The sequence below is a fragment of the Heteronotia binoei genome, chromosome 13, assembly GCF_032191835.1.
Source record: "Heteronotia binoei isolate CCM8104 ecotype False Entrance Well chromosome 13, APGP_CSIRO_Hbin_v1, whole genome shotgun sequence".
Classification (NCBI taxonomy): Eukaryota; Metazoa; Chordata; class Lepidosauria; order Squamata; family Gekkonidae; genus Heteronotia; species Heteronotia binoei.
Window position 1 is genome coordinate 30,616,278 of NC_083235.1, and position 15,749 is coordinate 30,632,026.

Here is a 15,749-nt window from a genome sequence, read left to right on the forward strand (position 1 = left end):
AGTGTAAATCTACTTCACAGGATTATGAGTGTAAATTGGAGGCAAGAATGATCCAGACCACCCTAATCACCTTGGAGGAAAGGTGGTATGAGAATGTCCTGGATATTCTTCACTGTCATGCCTTTTGGTCTTCAAACCTAGCCCTGTAAATTCCAAGGCCCTCTTAGAAAGTCTAGAAAAGACAGCTTAATTGGTGCCTTGTTGGTGGTCCTTAGAACTCCACTGTCCTTCCAGTAAATTTTTGGGTCTCAAGCTGGAGAGTCTAGATGTTCTCCTCCTCCAATCAAATCCAGTTTTGTAGATACTGTTTCCTCTCCATCCTTAGAGAAAGTGGATTTTCTGCCACAAACATACATTGTCAGCAACATTCCTTGTGTGCTGTGGCAATTATTCATTCTTCGTGACCTCCTTCTCTTCCACCAGGAATTATCAGATTCTTACGAGGAAGTGTCCAAGCAGAAAGAGACCCTGAGCCTTCAAGAAACTGAGCACTTGGCCCGGATCCGAGAACTAGAGGGCGATATCCAGGCAATGGGTGAGAAGATGCTGCAGAGGGAGACAGAACTCGACAGGTGAGGTCCATAGCTGGGAAGAACCCTATGAGAAGCCTTACAGATTATACAAGGGGTGGCCAAACTTGCTTAATGTACGAGCCACATAGAATAAATGTCAGATGTTTGAGAGCTGCAAGGGAGGAAGGGAAAGAAAGCAACTTTAAATGCATTCTCCAAGCCACTGGCTGGGTTAGGTTGGCTTGGAAAAGTGATTTAAAGAGACACATACCTTCTCCAAGCCAGCGAATGGGGCAGTGGGGGCTTTGAGAGCCACATGATATGTGTGAAAGAACCACATGTGACTCTCAAACCTGGATTATCCCTGGATTATACCAGTACGCAGGAATTTATAAATATGGGATTCTTTCATTACAGTCCATCATTCTCATTGACTGTGGTTCAGTTACTAGAAAGAGACAGAAGCTCCCAAGCCACTCTTTAATAGACCAAATGCTAGACAAAGCAGTTGTAGTCTTCCTTCATGCTTCCAGAATAGCTACCCTGTGGCATAGCATTATGGGTACTCTGGCCTGGAAATTATAGTGAAAGAGGGAGATTCCATCTTGATCATCCTCATCGGCAAGGCTCATCCACTGTCATCTCAGGAAGTGGGGTCCTGAGGTAAAAACAGGTGTTTTTTAAAAAAAAAACTTTTCAAAACTTTAATTACTATTCTCCAGGATACAAAAGATTTGAAAAAGCAAGCTCTTAAGGGACGAAATAAGGCTCAAGTTCAAATACTATAGTCTAGTACAATTATAATAATATACAAAATGTGTAAACAAAATGTTATAGCATTAGTAGAACATTATACCCCGTATACATAACTAAATCAAGGTTATCAATAAAATCATTCAGAAGAAAGTAAATAGTGAAACATCTTCAGAATTATTGGTTGCATTTGGGTCTTGCCATATATTAAGTTGTCAACTCAGGTAAAGCTTCCATTTTTCTCCAAGTGAGCTGGGGCAGGATGGTTTAAAGTCAGAGATTTTATTCAAAAGGAAATATTCCCATAGTTTATTATTTCAAAGAAGTAAAGAAGGGGGGTTGTGAGTTTTCCACTCTGCAAGCAGTTAATTGTTTCAGCTGTTGCCACTTGCTGACCATTTGGGGTCATTCATGGTTGGCATTGCCACTTAACAGTTTCCCCACACACACTAGAGACAGAACTCATCAGTAGTTACCAAATCACCAAAGCTCTATCATCTGAACTGCTAAAGCCTGAACCATCCTGGAATTGGTAAAGCACAAGAATACAGCTGATTTCAGAGGGCCTATTCCCGTGTCTGAGCCAACGTAACTTAGCTCTGTCATCAGCCCCCTAAACAAACCTTCTTACCTACAGACAGCCAAAGATGACAGCTCCCACCCTATTGTTTAGAACTGATCCTCACCTGACAACAAAGGTGATCTTGTCATAAGAGATCAACTGGTTTCTCAGCCTCATGAGTCTCTGTCAATATGCCAATTTTTGTTGGGGAAAGTTCTGCCTACGGAAGTTCGTCCATTAAAATTCCCTGTGGTCTTCCTTGTGCTTTGGAGAGCAACAAAAACACTGCTGAAGCCTCAGCTTTGGCCTCAGGTTGCCTGTTTTGTTTTTTAAAAGCAGGATGCGGTGAATTAAGGGCTTACTGAAGCCCATTTCTAATAGTGCTTCAACTCATTCTGGACAGGAAAGAAAGCAGGCCTCTCGATCCATTACACTATCCCCTCTTCTCCTCAGGGTGAAGGACACTGTCAAGTCTCTTCTGCGGGAGCAAGAACAGATTCACAATCAGCTGAAAGAGGAAAATGCCGAAAAGGAGCAGTACCAGGTGAGGGTGGACAGGAAAACAGTCTGAGAAGAAAGAATGGATGCCAGGACAAAATGGGAGCCAGGAGGGCAGGGCAGTGCTGACTGACTGCTTCTCTCTCTCTTCCCAAGGTGAAGCTGCAGGCCTCGGAGGAGGAGAGCCGCAGCTTGGCTTCTGATCTGTTAGAAGCCAAGACCCTTCACGGTGAGAGGGTCTCACAGACTGTCCTGCTGAAGGAGGACATCAACAAGTTGCAGCAGAAGCTCGCTGCCGCTAACCGTCGCACCGTAAGTGGCACCCCACTAACCTGTGAGATTGGCCTGGCTGAATTAGAACAATAGTCCATTTCAAGCAGTTCTCCACACATTTATTTATTTATTTGTTCAATTTATGCCCCACTTCATCTCCCGCTTGGGCTCTAAAGCAGCTTACAACATTCTCCCTTCCTCTGTTTTATCCTCACAACAATCCTGTGAGCTGGGCTTTTTTTGTAGCTGAAACTCCTTTGCATATTAGGCCACACACCCCTGATGCAGTCAGTCCTTCAAGAGCTTACAGTAGGCCCTGTACTAAGAGCCCTGTAAACTCTTGGAGGGTTGGCTGCATCAGGAGGTGTGGCCTAATACGCAAAGGAGCTCCTGCTGCAAAAAAATGCCCTGCGTGAAAGGTATGTTAAGCTGAGATTGTGTGACTGGCCCAAGGACACCCACCAGGCTTCCATAGCAGAGCTGGGGTTCAAACCAGAATCTCCTGGATTTTAGTCGGACACTATAACCACTACCTCACTCTGACTTTTATGATGGACACAGAGGCCCCCCTCCCGGATTTCTTACAGAGCAGGATGGAAAGAGTTAACCCATGTTCTCCACCCCTACCCCACATGCATCTGGGAATCATGGCTTCAGTTTAATACCAGCTCCACCTCGTACCACTTTATCTGTTCAGATCTGACCAAACACTGAAACATTTTTTTTCTCTCCTCTTCCCTTTGAAACATCCAGCCTGATGAAGAGTTCTAGAGAAGACTCAAAAACTTGCACACAGTTTTCAATTGGTAGAGCCGGTCATAATAAAATATATTGTGCAGCTTTTGGTTGGGAGTTTTGCTTTGGACCAACATAGCTACCTGCTGCTTCTGCATAAGTTCTGTTTGTCCAGCATTGCTAAATAGCCTGCAGTCAACCTGTCCTCTGTGGAACTAGCCTGATCTTTTGAGAGGAGTCTGTCTAATTTTGGGGTTCAGTGATTATACCACCTCCTGGCTTTATTGCTCAACCCCCACCAGGAGGAAAGGCAGCAGGGCAGAGACATAATGAATGCAAAGCTCTTCAAAATACTGAAATCTAAATGTGGAGGATGATGATGATGATGACGGCGGTGGTGGCGGCATCTTTTGGAGGATGGGCTTGGAGTCAGACTTCAAAGCGCCCTTCCTGATTTCTGAAATGGGAGTTGAGCAATTAAACCACTGAATGCTTCTTGGTCTTTGGGGGCTTGTTGGATACCAGTGTTCCTGCATTTTGGGAGAAGATATAGAAAAGAAGTCTGATACCCGCCAGCTTTGGTTGTCTAATGCACAGCCAGTGTGGTGTAGTGGAAAGAGTGCTGCACTAGGATTTGGGAGACCCAGGTTCAAATCTCAGTTTTGCTTGAAGCTTGCTGCAATGACCTTGAACCAGTCATTCTCTCTTAGTTTTGCCTAGCTCTTGGGGCTGTAGTATGGTTAAAATGGGGGACAGGGAATCACGTATGCTGCCCTGAGCTCCTTGGAGAAAGGGCACGAAAAAAATGCGCATGGTAGAAAATGTGTTTGGCAATAGCACTGTTTGGAATCATGATGGTCCTAGGCTGCCTGTCATCCCCCTGAAGCTCCCATAATGCTTTGTGCATGACCCATCTTCCCTTTCATAGGCTCCTTCATCCCTTTCCTCCCTCTCTGTCTTTCCCAGGCACAGATGGACGCCTTGTGTGAGCAACTTCGCTCCACGCAGGACATCCTGGCAGCCAGCCAGCAGAAGGTGGCGCTGTTGGGGGAAGAGTTGGCCAGTGCTGCCTCTATCCGGGACCGTACCATCTCTGACCTGCACAAGAGCCGCCTAGAAGCAGCGGAGATCAACATCAAGCTGGCCGACATGACCCTCAAGTGGAAGGAGGGCAAAGGGCAGTGGTGGAAGGAGAAGGCCACTCTGTTGCAGAACATGGAGGTTTGTGAGCAAGAGAAGAAGAAATGTACTCTGTCTGCTTGGCAACTGGTAATGTACTCTGTGTCCAGCAGGACAAGTGTCCCTTGCGCAGAGGACTGCAGTTTAGGGAGCAGAGTCCAATGAAGCAAGAGGAACGCTGCATGCTCTGGAGTGGTTGTTGATGCTCTGTGCAACAATATTCAAGTATGGGAGGAAATTTTAAACAATTTTGCATGCAAAAAGAATGGATTTTCCAGTTGGATGGTGGGTTCTGATGCCTTCTATTTGTCTAAGGCAGAAGTCCCCAAAATGGTGCCTGTAGGCACCATGGGGCCTACCAACACCTTAGCAAGTGCCCACCAAATGTTTTTAGAAAGTGAGTGGGGCCAGGCGGGACTTTTGCCCAGCCAGGCTTCTGACTGACCATTTGTTTTGATTGGCTGTGCAGATTTTTTTAAATGTTGGCTTGGCAGAACAAGGATCTTCTCTGTGAGACTGAGAGTAAGCTGTGGCGGCCACAAAATGGCAGTAGCCATTGAGTGGCATTTGGGGGCTGTGCCCACCACCCTGTGTCAGAATTCCAAAGGTGCCCACAGGCTCAAAAAGTTTTAGGCCCCCTGCTCTAGACCCACACCAGTTTTGAAGATAAAACAGTGCAAAAATATTTTTAGAAACTCAGCATTCTTACAGTTTTGAAGCACTAAATTGTTCTCCCAAGTTACACTGTTATATGAGTGAGCCTTATCCAGTGTCCTTCTCCAGACAGGCTAAAAGAAACTCAATTTTACTCATAAGAGTTAGAAGGGGAATCACTGCCCCACATTGCAGAGTTGGCCATGGTTACAATAGGGAGGTGAACTCCCTCCACTCCTTTGAACTTAAACCATTAATTGACTTTCTTTGTGATATTGGCAGGTGGAAAAGGACAAGATCCTGAAACTGAGTGCTGAAGTGTTGCGCCTAGAGAAGACTCTGCAAGAAGAGCGGGCACAGTGCCAGGTCTTGCGCATGGAGCTGGCACAAGAGCGTGACTCCAGTCTGGTAAACTATAGCTGTTGGGAGTGGGAATTCCCATGGCCTGGCCAGGGTGGAATGAAATTAACAATTGGGGGAGTAGGTTGCTTTCCCTACTGTATTCCACCAATGGAAATTGCTTGCATATTAAGGAATTTAAGCAATGCAGAAGGATCTGCTAGCAATAGTAACCAAGATTCCCTACTTTAGGATATGGAGGTTGTATATTTAGCTTCATAACAGGCCTTCTCCGCAACCGTGCACACTCCTTGCTAATATACTTTTAGATGCAGACTCTAGCCTTACTTCATCAGGTGCAAGTCTCTGAGACCCGCCGGGAGTTGCGTGAGCTTCGGGCTGCACTGCAGGTTGCCCAGAAGGAGAAGGAGCATCTGCAGGCCGAAAAGCAGGTTGGTGCGTGGGGTCAAGGGTCCAAAATGGATCAGCATCCATCCATGAGTTTGGGGAAGGGGAAGATGTAGATACCCATGGCCAGAATCTGAGCAGAGAATACTGGCCTGGGAATACCTGGCAGGGTTATAAGAACATAAGAGAAGCCATGTTAGATCAGGCCAATGGCCCATTCAGTCCAACACTCCATGTCACACAGTGGCCAAAAAAACCCAGGTGCCATCAGGAGGTCCATCATTGGGGCCAGGACACTAGAAGTCCTACCACTGTTGCCTCTCCCAAGCACCAAGAATACAGAGCATCACTTGCCCCAGACAGAGAGTTCCAACAATACGCTGTGGCTAATAGCCACTGATGAACCTCTGGTCAAAGAAGGAGGCTCTTGACAGAAAGGTGGTTAGGGCTGTGAGATGGGCCAGATGCTCTTCTGTGTAGCTTTTCTAGAAGCCGATGTAGCTTTTCTAGCAGTGTAGCTTTTCTAGAAGCCGATGCTAACTTTTTGGCCATTCCCTGCCCTCAGGAGTTGCTGACGTACATACGGCGCCTTGAAGAGCGTCTGGAGAAAGTAGCCGATGAGAAATGGAGTGAGTCGGTTCTAGATGATGAAGAGGACATGGTGCAGAATGCTCATGGTCAGTGTCCCCACCACTAGCTCTATTACCTATTGTGCAACAAGTGCCCAGTTCTAGTTTCTTTTTTTTAAAAAAAATCAAATTTAAATAGTTATAATCTATATTTTCTCCTTAAAGGGACCCAAAGTGGTTTACAACAGAAAAAAACGCCACAATATAAATAAACCAATAAGGAAAATAATGGCAGCTAACAATTAAAACATGCATGATGAAAATACCTCATAAAACCAGAACTAAAAACGCAAAGATAAAATAGCAGCAAATTAACACATAAAGGCTTCCGGGGCAAGACATTATGATGTAAGGGCATTTGGATCTGCTGTCTGGGAAGATTAACTCAATGTGTGTTTCATGGTATTGCTTGTTCACCTGATAAACAGAAAAGCAAATTAAGGAACAGATAAAATCTATCACAAGAATATATATAATCCTGGTAAAACAATTATGCTTTAATAACCACAAGATATATATAGATCAAAAAGCAGGCAGAGATGAAATATCATGCAGACCAAAATAAGATTAAAACAACATATAAAACCTGTTTCAACTGAACAGTCTTCTTTCTAAAAGTGGTATTGCTTCAAAAAAGTACACTTTTTTTAAAAGGAGTAAAGTATCAGGGATATAAACACAATATCAATATTACAAAGGATAATTGGAGTACGCCTCTTCAAGACCTCTTTGAAGGCCTGGTTTTGGAAAACCAAAATATCCTGTTTCTACTGAATAATATATTTGCATGCTTCTTAAGATGCCATCTATTGATAGTGGGTGAAGTTGGCAAAAAAATAATTTCCAACAAAGCAGCAGAATTAATACTAGAGCAATTGCCCTGAAGGCACTAAAATTGCATGCACATTTTCTGAGTGCCACCAATCAAAAAAGGCCAGTGTCTAAAATAATGCAGTCAGTCTATGCAGGTATAGTCCCTAAAGGATCTCATTCTTAAATAATACTTTTTTTGTTTACCATTATTATTATTTATTTTATTTTATTTTTCAATTTGTCCGGGAGTAGCCCACCCTTTTCCAAATGAGCTCTGAGCAGGCAACAACAGTCAATGTAAAAGTTATCAATAGATGACAGAAGGTTGGATGAACCCAAACAAAAATCTATCACACTATCTATGGATTAAAAACTTTAAAATCCATCAGTCTAAAACTGTCTTCCGCCCATGTTTCCTGAAGGAAGACACAATCAAATGATTTCAAAAAGTCCAAAAAATCTGAGGTATAGAGGCATAGTCCCTAAAGGATCTCATTCTTAAATAGTATTTTTTTTGTTTACCATTATTATTTATTATTATTTTATTTATGTTTTTCAATTTGTCCGGGAGTAGTGCACCCTTTCCCAAATGGACTCTGAGCAGGTAACAACAGCCAATAATACAAAGTTAAAATCAGATACATATAATAAAACAATATACTGGGGTGGCCAACGGTAGCTCTCCAGATGTTTTTTTGCCTACAACTCCCATCAGCCCCAGCCAGCATGGCCAATGGCTGGGGCTGATGGGAGTTGTAGGCAAAAAACATCTGGAGAGCTACCGTTGGCCACCCCTGCAAAATACATTCTAAAAGCAATATAATATCATTTGGCATATTGGTTGTAAATTTCTTTCCCCTTCTCTCCCATGTGTTCTTGTGCTTCGGTTCTATACTGGAGGGGCCATGGCTCAGTGGCAGAGCATTTGCTTGGCATGCAGAAGGTCCCAAGTTCAAACCCTGGCATCTCCAGTTAAAAGTATCAGGTTGCAGATCAGATGAAAGACCTCTGCATAAGACCCTAGAGAGCCACTGCCAGCCTGAGTAGAAAATACTGACAATGACAGACTGATGGTCTGATTCAGTATAAGGCAGCTGCATCTTCATTCATGTCTGTGTTCATACCCCTTACAGGCTCCCTGGACTCTGCACTGTCCGACTCCGAGGACGAGTGCCCCGAGGACATGCGACTGCCTGCCCAGCTTGGTTCCTACAGCCTATGTGACAACCGAGTAGTTACCACCACACCACCCTGTGCCCGCGAACAGGCTCATGCTGTGGTCATCAGCCAACCTGCACCCATTGCTGGTCAGATCAAACAACCACCTGAGGACTCCAGTTCTGACTCGGTGAGACCCTTGAGAGGCAATAAGTGTTAACTGGATGGATCTGCATCTCCCTTTCTAGCAAAGGAATATGTGGTTGTGTGATTCAGTGAGGATAGACAGGCAGACAATAAGGGTAAGCAGGTAAGTAAGTAAGTAAGTAAATTTATTTTTGTATCCCGCCCTCCCCCGCCAAAGGCAGGCTCAGGGCGGCTCACAGACATGGAGTAACCATGATTTCAATAAAATACAAACAATACAAAAGACAGATTAAAATACAATTAAAATACAATTAAGTTACCGTTGTAAATTTGGTTAAAATTAGATAAAACAGCAGTTAAATGTTAATAGTTAAGGTGCTACAATTCACAGTCATATATGAGATGGCTAGATGGCTAGAAATCAATTTAGCCGGGTTCTATCTTGAAAGCGAGCTGAAAGAGGGTGGTTTTGCAAGCCCTGCGGAACTGATTCAGGTCCCGCAGGGCTCGCACCACCTCTGAAAGTTGATTCCACCATCGGGGGGCCATAGCTGAGAAGGCTTGCCCCCTCGTTATTTTCAATCTAGCCTCTCTTGGCCCAGGGATTTTTAAAAGGTTTTGGGAACTAGATCTCAGTGCTCTCTGGGGAACATATGGGGAGAGGCGGTCCCTAAGGTAGGCAGGTCCTAGGCCATATAGGGCTTTAAAGGTAATAACCAGCACCTTATAGCGAACACGGTACACAACCGGCAGCCAGTGCAGCTCCCGCAGCCCAGGCTGCACGGGTTCCCACCGAGGTAGTCCCACCAACAGCCTGGCCGCCGCGTTCTGCACCAACTGCAGTTTCCATGTTCGGTATAAGGGCAGCCCCATGTAGAGGGCATTACAGTAGTCTAGCCTCGAGGTGACCGTTGCGTGGATCACAGTTGCCAGGTCACTACGCTCCAAGAAGGGAGCCAACTGCCTGCCCTCCTAAGGTGGAAAAAGGCGGATTTAGCAGTGGCAGCTATCCGGGCTTCCATTGACAAGGAAGACTGCAGTAGCACTCCCAAGCTCTTGACCCTGCGCACTGGTATCAGTGGCGCACCGTCAAAGGCCGGTAGGGAGATTTCCTCTCCTGGCCCGCCGCGACCTACGCAAAGGACCTCAGTCTTCGCTGGGTTCAGCTTCAGCCCACTCAGCTTGAGCCAGCCAGCCACGGCTTGTAATGCCCGGTCCAGATTTATAGGGACATCGCCAGTCCAGCCGTCCATCAATAGATAGAGCTGGGTGTCATCAGCGTACTGATGACAACCAAGCCCATACCTCCGGGCAATCTGGGCAAGGGGGCGCATATAGATGTTAAACAACATCGGGGAGAGAACTGCCCCCTGAGGCACCCCACAATGAAGTGGGTGTCTCTGAGACAGCTCCCCTCCAATTGCCACCCTTTGTCCCCGACCTTCAAGGAAGGAGGAGAGCCACTGTAAGGCTAGCCCCCGAATTCCTGCGTCGGCGAGACGGCGGGTCAGCAGCCGATGATCGACCATATCGAACGCAGCCAATAGGTCTAGCAGCAGCAGTACTGCCGAGCCGCCTCGATCCAGTTGTCGCCGGAGGTCATCCATGAGGGCGACCAAGACTGTCTCCGTCCCATGGCCCGGGCGGAAGCCGGACTGGCATGGGTCTAGGGTGGAAGCGTCATCCAGAAAGTCCTGTAACTGCAGCGCCACAGCCCTCTCAATAATAGGTAGTCTTTCAGAAGACCAGTAAGCCCTACTTGAGTTATTCCCCAATATCTGCAGGGACCTTCTCTTTCAGAAATAGCTGTCTCCATCACAACAGGATGATTATTAGCTTGGAAGCTTTCACTATTTTGTTCACCCACCCCCATGGCAGCCATTTTGTGGTGGTATCCACCCGTGCTCTCAAAATTCCAAACATGCCCACAGGTTCAATAAGGTTGCAAATCCCTGCCCTACTTGTTCCTGGAAAGAATGAAAATTGACTAATCCAAATTGTTTATAAATGGTCATGTGGGATGAGAACCATTGGGTGTATTCACACTACATTAACTAATGCATTTTACATCCAGATTTTTACTGTGTAAGAATAGCAAAAATCCAGATGTAAAATGCATTATTTAGTGTAGTGTGAATGCACCCATCTAGTTCCAGACTTCAAGTCTGAAAATGACTAGCTAGATGTGCATAGGAAGCTCACAGGGCACAGCGGTAGTAGCCATTCTCCAGCATCATCATATATATATATATATATATAAAATTCACTAATGGTGGTGGCCAGATAAGCACTCCCATGGATGCATTTCATAAACTCAACAAACCATTGGCACATCATGTGTGCTGGGTTCCCATTGGATGATTCCCCTATCCCCGCCCACTGCAGGACTATTACCTCAGAGACACTTCTTTCTGTCAACACACCTCAGACAGGGCTGCCGCTCTACTCCTGCTTACCTCAGAGATGCTTCTCTCTCTCTCACCACACCTCAGACAGGGCTGCCAGCTTCCCAACAGCCCTTGTAGCTGCTGCTCCCAGCAGGCAGATCACCAGTACACGCGAGTGCCCTCCAGGCCCACACACACCCCACCTCACTCTGGCAGCCTTCCAAGGCTTCTTGCTGGGTCCTCGGCCTCTGTTACCCTCTCTGGAATGCCCTGGCCACCACCAGAGGCAACAACCATCTGCCGCTCCCCAAGTGATTATGGGTACTGCTACCTTACATTGTATGACCACAGAGAACACTGACTCTCTACTGCCAAAAGGTATGCTGTCCTTCACGTCCAAGTTTTTTCTTTTTGACTATACTACACTACTGTGTGCCTGCCCTACCTACTGCCTACACATATAATGTCCACTGTCCAAAGCAGTTATTTTCGCCAGGGGGAGAGAGATCTGTTGTCTGGAGTCCAGTTGTGATACCAGGAGATCTTCAAGGCTCCAGCTGGAGCTTGGCTACCCTAGGCCTGGTAGTAACCTGTGGGTGGCTTGATGCCACTTGACTGGCGTGACTTAACTAGGCCTGAATGCTTGCTTCTGTTCAGCAGCAGACCCCCCTATGACAGCCAGCATGACTTAGCAGTTGCCAACTCTAGGTTGGCAAATTCCTGGAGATTTGAGGGGTGAAGCCAGGAGAGGGTGGGCTTGAGGAGGGGTGGGACCTCAGACAGGTACAATGCAATAGACTCCACCCTCCAAATCAGCCATTTCCTCCTGGGGAACCACTGTTGCCAAACTCCAGGTGAGCTCCTTTCTAGAGCCCGTTGTATTTTCCTCTACAATGAGCCTTATTCCTAGTCTTTCAATAAGAGGTAAGCTTCTTATTGAAGCAATACCCTGTAGAAGTTCCATTTTTAGCTATTATGGGGAAATAGCCACTGAAGGACTAGCTTCCCTATGCCTACTATTGTTTTAAGGCCATCAGAGTCATCTGTCTTGCAAAGATGAAACTCCTAAGTTAAATTACGCATTGCATGAGAAAGTGCTGCTGAGCTTACTGCAATTGCATTTGGAGGATCCTGAGTTCTAGTACTTTGAGAAAGGGAGATAGAGTTATCTGTTTATTTACAAAATTCGTACCCCACCTTTTTACCCCAAAAGAGCAGCCATGGCGGCTTTCTATTCACCCTGTCTGCATAATAGCTCAGAATTCTGTTGTCTTTCCCATAGTCCTCTTTTGGGTCTGTGGTTACTGGTTGGGTTTTTGTTTTCCAGATGATAGAGACTGAAAGCCTAGCTTTCCAGGCAAGGCCAGCAACACATTTATGGGCAGGATGTGAAGGTTATGATAGCCTTCCCTTGTTACAATTCACCCCAGCCTCAGGGACTGGAATATCCTTCCTCTGAACACAGAAGTTCCATTTAGCCTTCACAGCAGAAAGCTCTTGATAGTCCAGTCTTCCAAGAACGTGTGTCTTTTAAAGCCATTGGGACTGTAGCCTTTACTAGTAATAGGAAGTTATGCTTTGTTGTAAATAGAAAGGACTCCTCCTTCAGCTCTAGCACTTGCTGCTTCTTGCACATTAAAAGAGAAGCTACGTAAGCCTGGGTCACACTGCTATGGCTTGACTTAGCAGATGTGTGCCCTGTTGGTTCCCATAGACAGGAAAAGGGGCAGGGCACTTGCTGGGGCTGAGCTGCTGCCAATGTCAGACCTGCTTTGGACAACTTCTCCATTTTCACATTAGGAGGCAGAGGATGAGAAGGCCGTCCTGATGGCAGCTGTGCAGAGCGGTGGCGAGGAAACCAATCTCCTTCTTCCAGAGCTTGGCAATGGCTTCTACGAGGTAGCCAGGTGAGGAGAGCTGTGAGGCTCCAGATTGGTCCCTCTTTCCTTTTAACTACACTTCCTGGTTGCAGAAAGGGAGGCTAAATGGGTGCTGCGACTGTTGCAATTCTTTCAATTCTGGTGACATCTGAAGTTGCTGACTTGGATGGCCCAGAGTAGCCCTATCTCAGAAGCTTAGCAGAGTTGGCTCAGGTTAGTACGTGGATGGGAGCCCACCAAGGAAGTCCAGGGTGCTATGCAGAGGCAGGCAACGGTAAACCATCTGTTAGTCTGTTGCCTTGAAAAACCCTACTGGGTCGCCATGAATCAGCTTGCCCTGACCTGGATAGCCCACACCAGCTCAATCTCATCAGATGACAGAAGCTAAGCAAGGTTGATCCTGGTTTAATACTTGGATGGGAGGCCACCGTGGAACTCCAGAGTTGCTGCACAGAGGCAGGCAATGGCAAACCACCTTTGTTTTTCTCTTTTCTTGACAACCTATGGGGTAGCCAAAGACTTGAACCACCTACAGAATGTATAATCTTGAGAATCTCACGTAAAAGAAATACAGAACAAGCATCTAGGCCAGGGGTGTCAAACATGCAGCCCAGGGGCCAAATCAGCCCCCCACCCCACCCAAGAGCTCTTATCAGGCCCACAAGCAACTTTTGGCTGTCATCTTCCTTCTCTCTTGCTTCCTCATGTGTCACCGCTTGCTTTTATTTTAAGGTTTTTTTAAAAAAAATCTTTAATTGTGTTGTGTTCTTTATAAAGTTTATATCTCCATTATATCTCCATTACCTGTCATTACATTTTATGACATATATAGCCCGGCCCAACAAGGTCTCAGTTATGTCATATCCTGCTGTTGTAACAAATGAGTTTGATATCCCTGATCTAGGCCTTGCGCTTTCAAAGATGGGCTAGAAAGCATGGGGGCCCTTTTTCTGAAATCTGAAGTCAAGAGGGTTTCTGAGATTTCAAGTGACTGAATAAATGAGTGCCCAATATAGTTCCCTGCCTCTTGGCTAGGGAGACTGATTATGCAAACTAGTAAAGAGCGAGAGAGAGAGAATAAATTATGCAAAATAAGAGGTATTATACAAATATGCTTCCTTTTACATGTTGCATTGATGGTGCAGATTTCCATTTTTCCCAGAGTAAGATATGGATTGTGGTCTGTTCCAAATATTTAATGCTTTAGTGCAATGTGTACAATATAGAGGTCTGCAGCCAAAGATTTGCCTCGATATTTACTGTTCTGTTAGTTATATCATGCTTTTGTTGCTAATGGGGCCCGTAAGCAGCTTACAGTATAGAAAAGAAAGACCCTTAAACAAATAGGAAATGGAGAAAGTCTTATTTCCAAGAAGGTCCCCACTCTCTCTGCTACTCATGGTACATTCACACTACACTAAATAATGTGTTTTACATCTGGATTTTTACTGTGTAAGAGTAGCAAAAATCCAGATAGAAAAGGCATTATTTAGTTTAGTGTGAATGCACCCATCAGTCTTCCACCCATCTTTCAGCTGTTGGCAACCCTGTTCTCCCTGTTCATAACCTTATCAATGCATGTTATGTCCTGTGCTTGATTTGATGGGCCCATGGGCTTCAGTCTTGGCTTTTACTTAGCATGGTGTTGGGGTCACTTCCATCACCCAGCCTGCGCCAGCCAGGAACTGTTATCCCAAATTCAAGCGCAGGGCCTGGGATTTCTGTAGCCACCTTTTTTTGTTCTCTCCTCATGCAGTGGACTGACAGCGCGGCAGATGTCAGAATCGGGGCCCTGTGGGATGGGTGCATCCCCCCTGGACCTGCCCTCACCGTCGCTCTGGAAGGAGTGCCCCATCTGCCACGAGCGCTTTCCACCCGAGAGCGACAAGGAAGCCCTGGATTCGCATGTTGATGGGCACTTCTTTTTTAACACTCATGACCCTTTTCCTTTTGAGTGACTTCCATTTCCTCCCCCATCCCACTGTGTCCCCATTGGCTTCCCCTCACCCTCTTCAGTGGGACCCAGGCTGTGTATCTTCTCCCTTCCATGGGGAGTCTTGTAAGATGAATACTGTGCCCCTGCGGAGTGGCATCAGGTGCCAAGGGACAACAAAGGGGAAGTTGTCTTCTTCCTGGGGCCTTCTCCAAAGCAGTGTAGTCAGCCAGTTTGCAGTGGGAGGCACAAAGTAAGTTTCCGCCACCCACCCACCAACGTGCACACACAGATTGAAACAAAATTGGGCAGAGAGCTCAGAATTTTACTTGTAGGCTTCCTTTAACCTCTTGTACCTGTTTTAGGGAGTTTCTGCATGGAAGACCTGTTTACACCATTGGTTATCCTGCGATGTCATGAGTTTGAAAAAGAGTTGGCTGGCCTGGGAAAGACTGAAGGGCTCTTGACTCTCCACTCATTCATCCTGGAGTAAGCTTTTGTACAATGGCCATGCAAACAACAGCTACCCTTATGAGTGAAGTTTACGGTTCAGTGGAGAAATGCCATGGCCACAACCACAAGGGTGTCACTGAAAATGCTCTGGGGTTCCACATATAGAGGAGCTTTAACTTGAGATAACTACATCTTTGCACTGACATACTACACATACTTGACTAACGGTTTCACACAAACATCATCATCTTATCCTACATAGCTTGTATGGGGTTAAAGGAGAACTCCAAGATTTCCACGAGCATCAAATTACCAGTGGCCATATTTCAGTGCACAGCGGTGATAATCTATAGCCTCATGTGCGTGCACACAGATACATAGTTTGCATTTCTCACTTGTAAACTTATGATACTAACATATTTTACTGTTCCACCAC

General features: G+C 45.9%; 1 protein-coding gene across 1 annotated transcript in view; it reads left to right on the plus strand.

The window, feature by feature from the left end:
* The window catches only part of CALCOCO1 (calcium binding and coiled-coil domain 1), a 32,421-nt gene extending 17,302 nt beyond the window's left edge, over window positions 1-15,119 (plus strand). The window contains exons 6-15 of the mRNA XM_060252688.1: window positions 424-572; window positions 2,281-2,371; window positions 2,482-2,637; window positions 4,300-4,554; window positions 5,449-5,574; window positions 5,862-5,957; window positions 6,479-6,590; window positions 8,489-8,703; window positions 12,848-12,954; window positions 14,684-15,119. Of these exons, the coding sequence (XP_060108671.1) occupies window positions 424-572; window positions 2,281-2,371; window positions 2,482-2,637; window positions 4,300-4,554; window positions 5,449-5,574; window positions 5,862-5,957; window positions 6,479-6,590; window positions 8,489-8,703; window positions 12,848-12,954; window positions 14,684-14,885 (1,509 nt within the window). The 3' untranslated portion in view covers window positions 14,886-15,119. The remainder of the gene's footprint in view (window positions 1-423; window positions 573-2,280; window positions 2,372-2,481; window positions 2,638-4,299; window positions 4,555-5,448; window positions 5,575-5,861; window positions 5,958-6,478; window positions 6,591-8,488; window positions 8,704-12,847; window positions 12,955-14,683) is intronic.
* The last annotated feature ends 630 nt before the right edge of the window (window positions 15,120-15,749 follow it).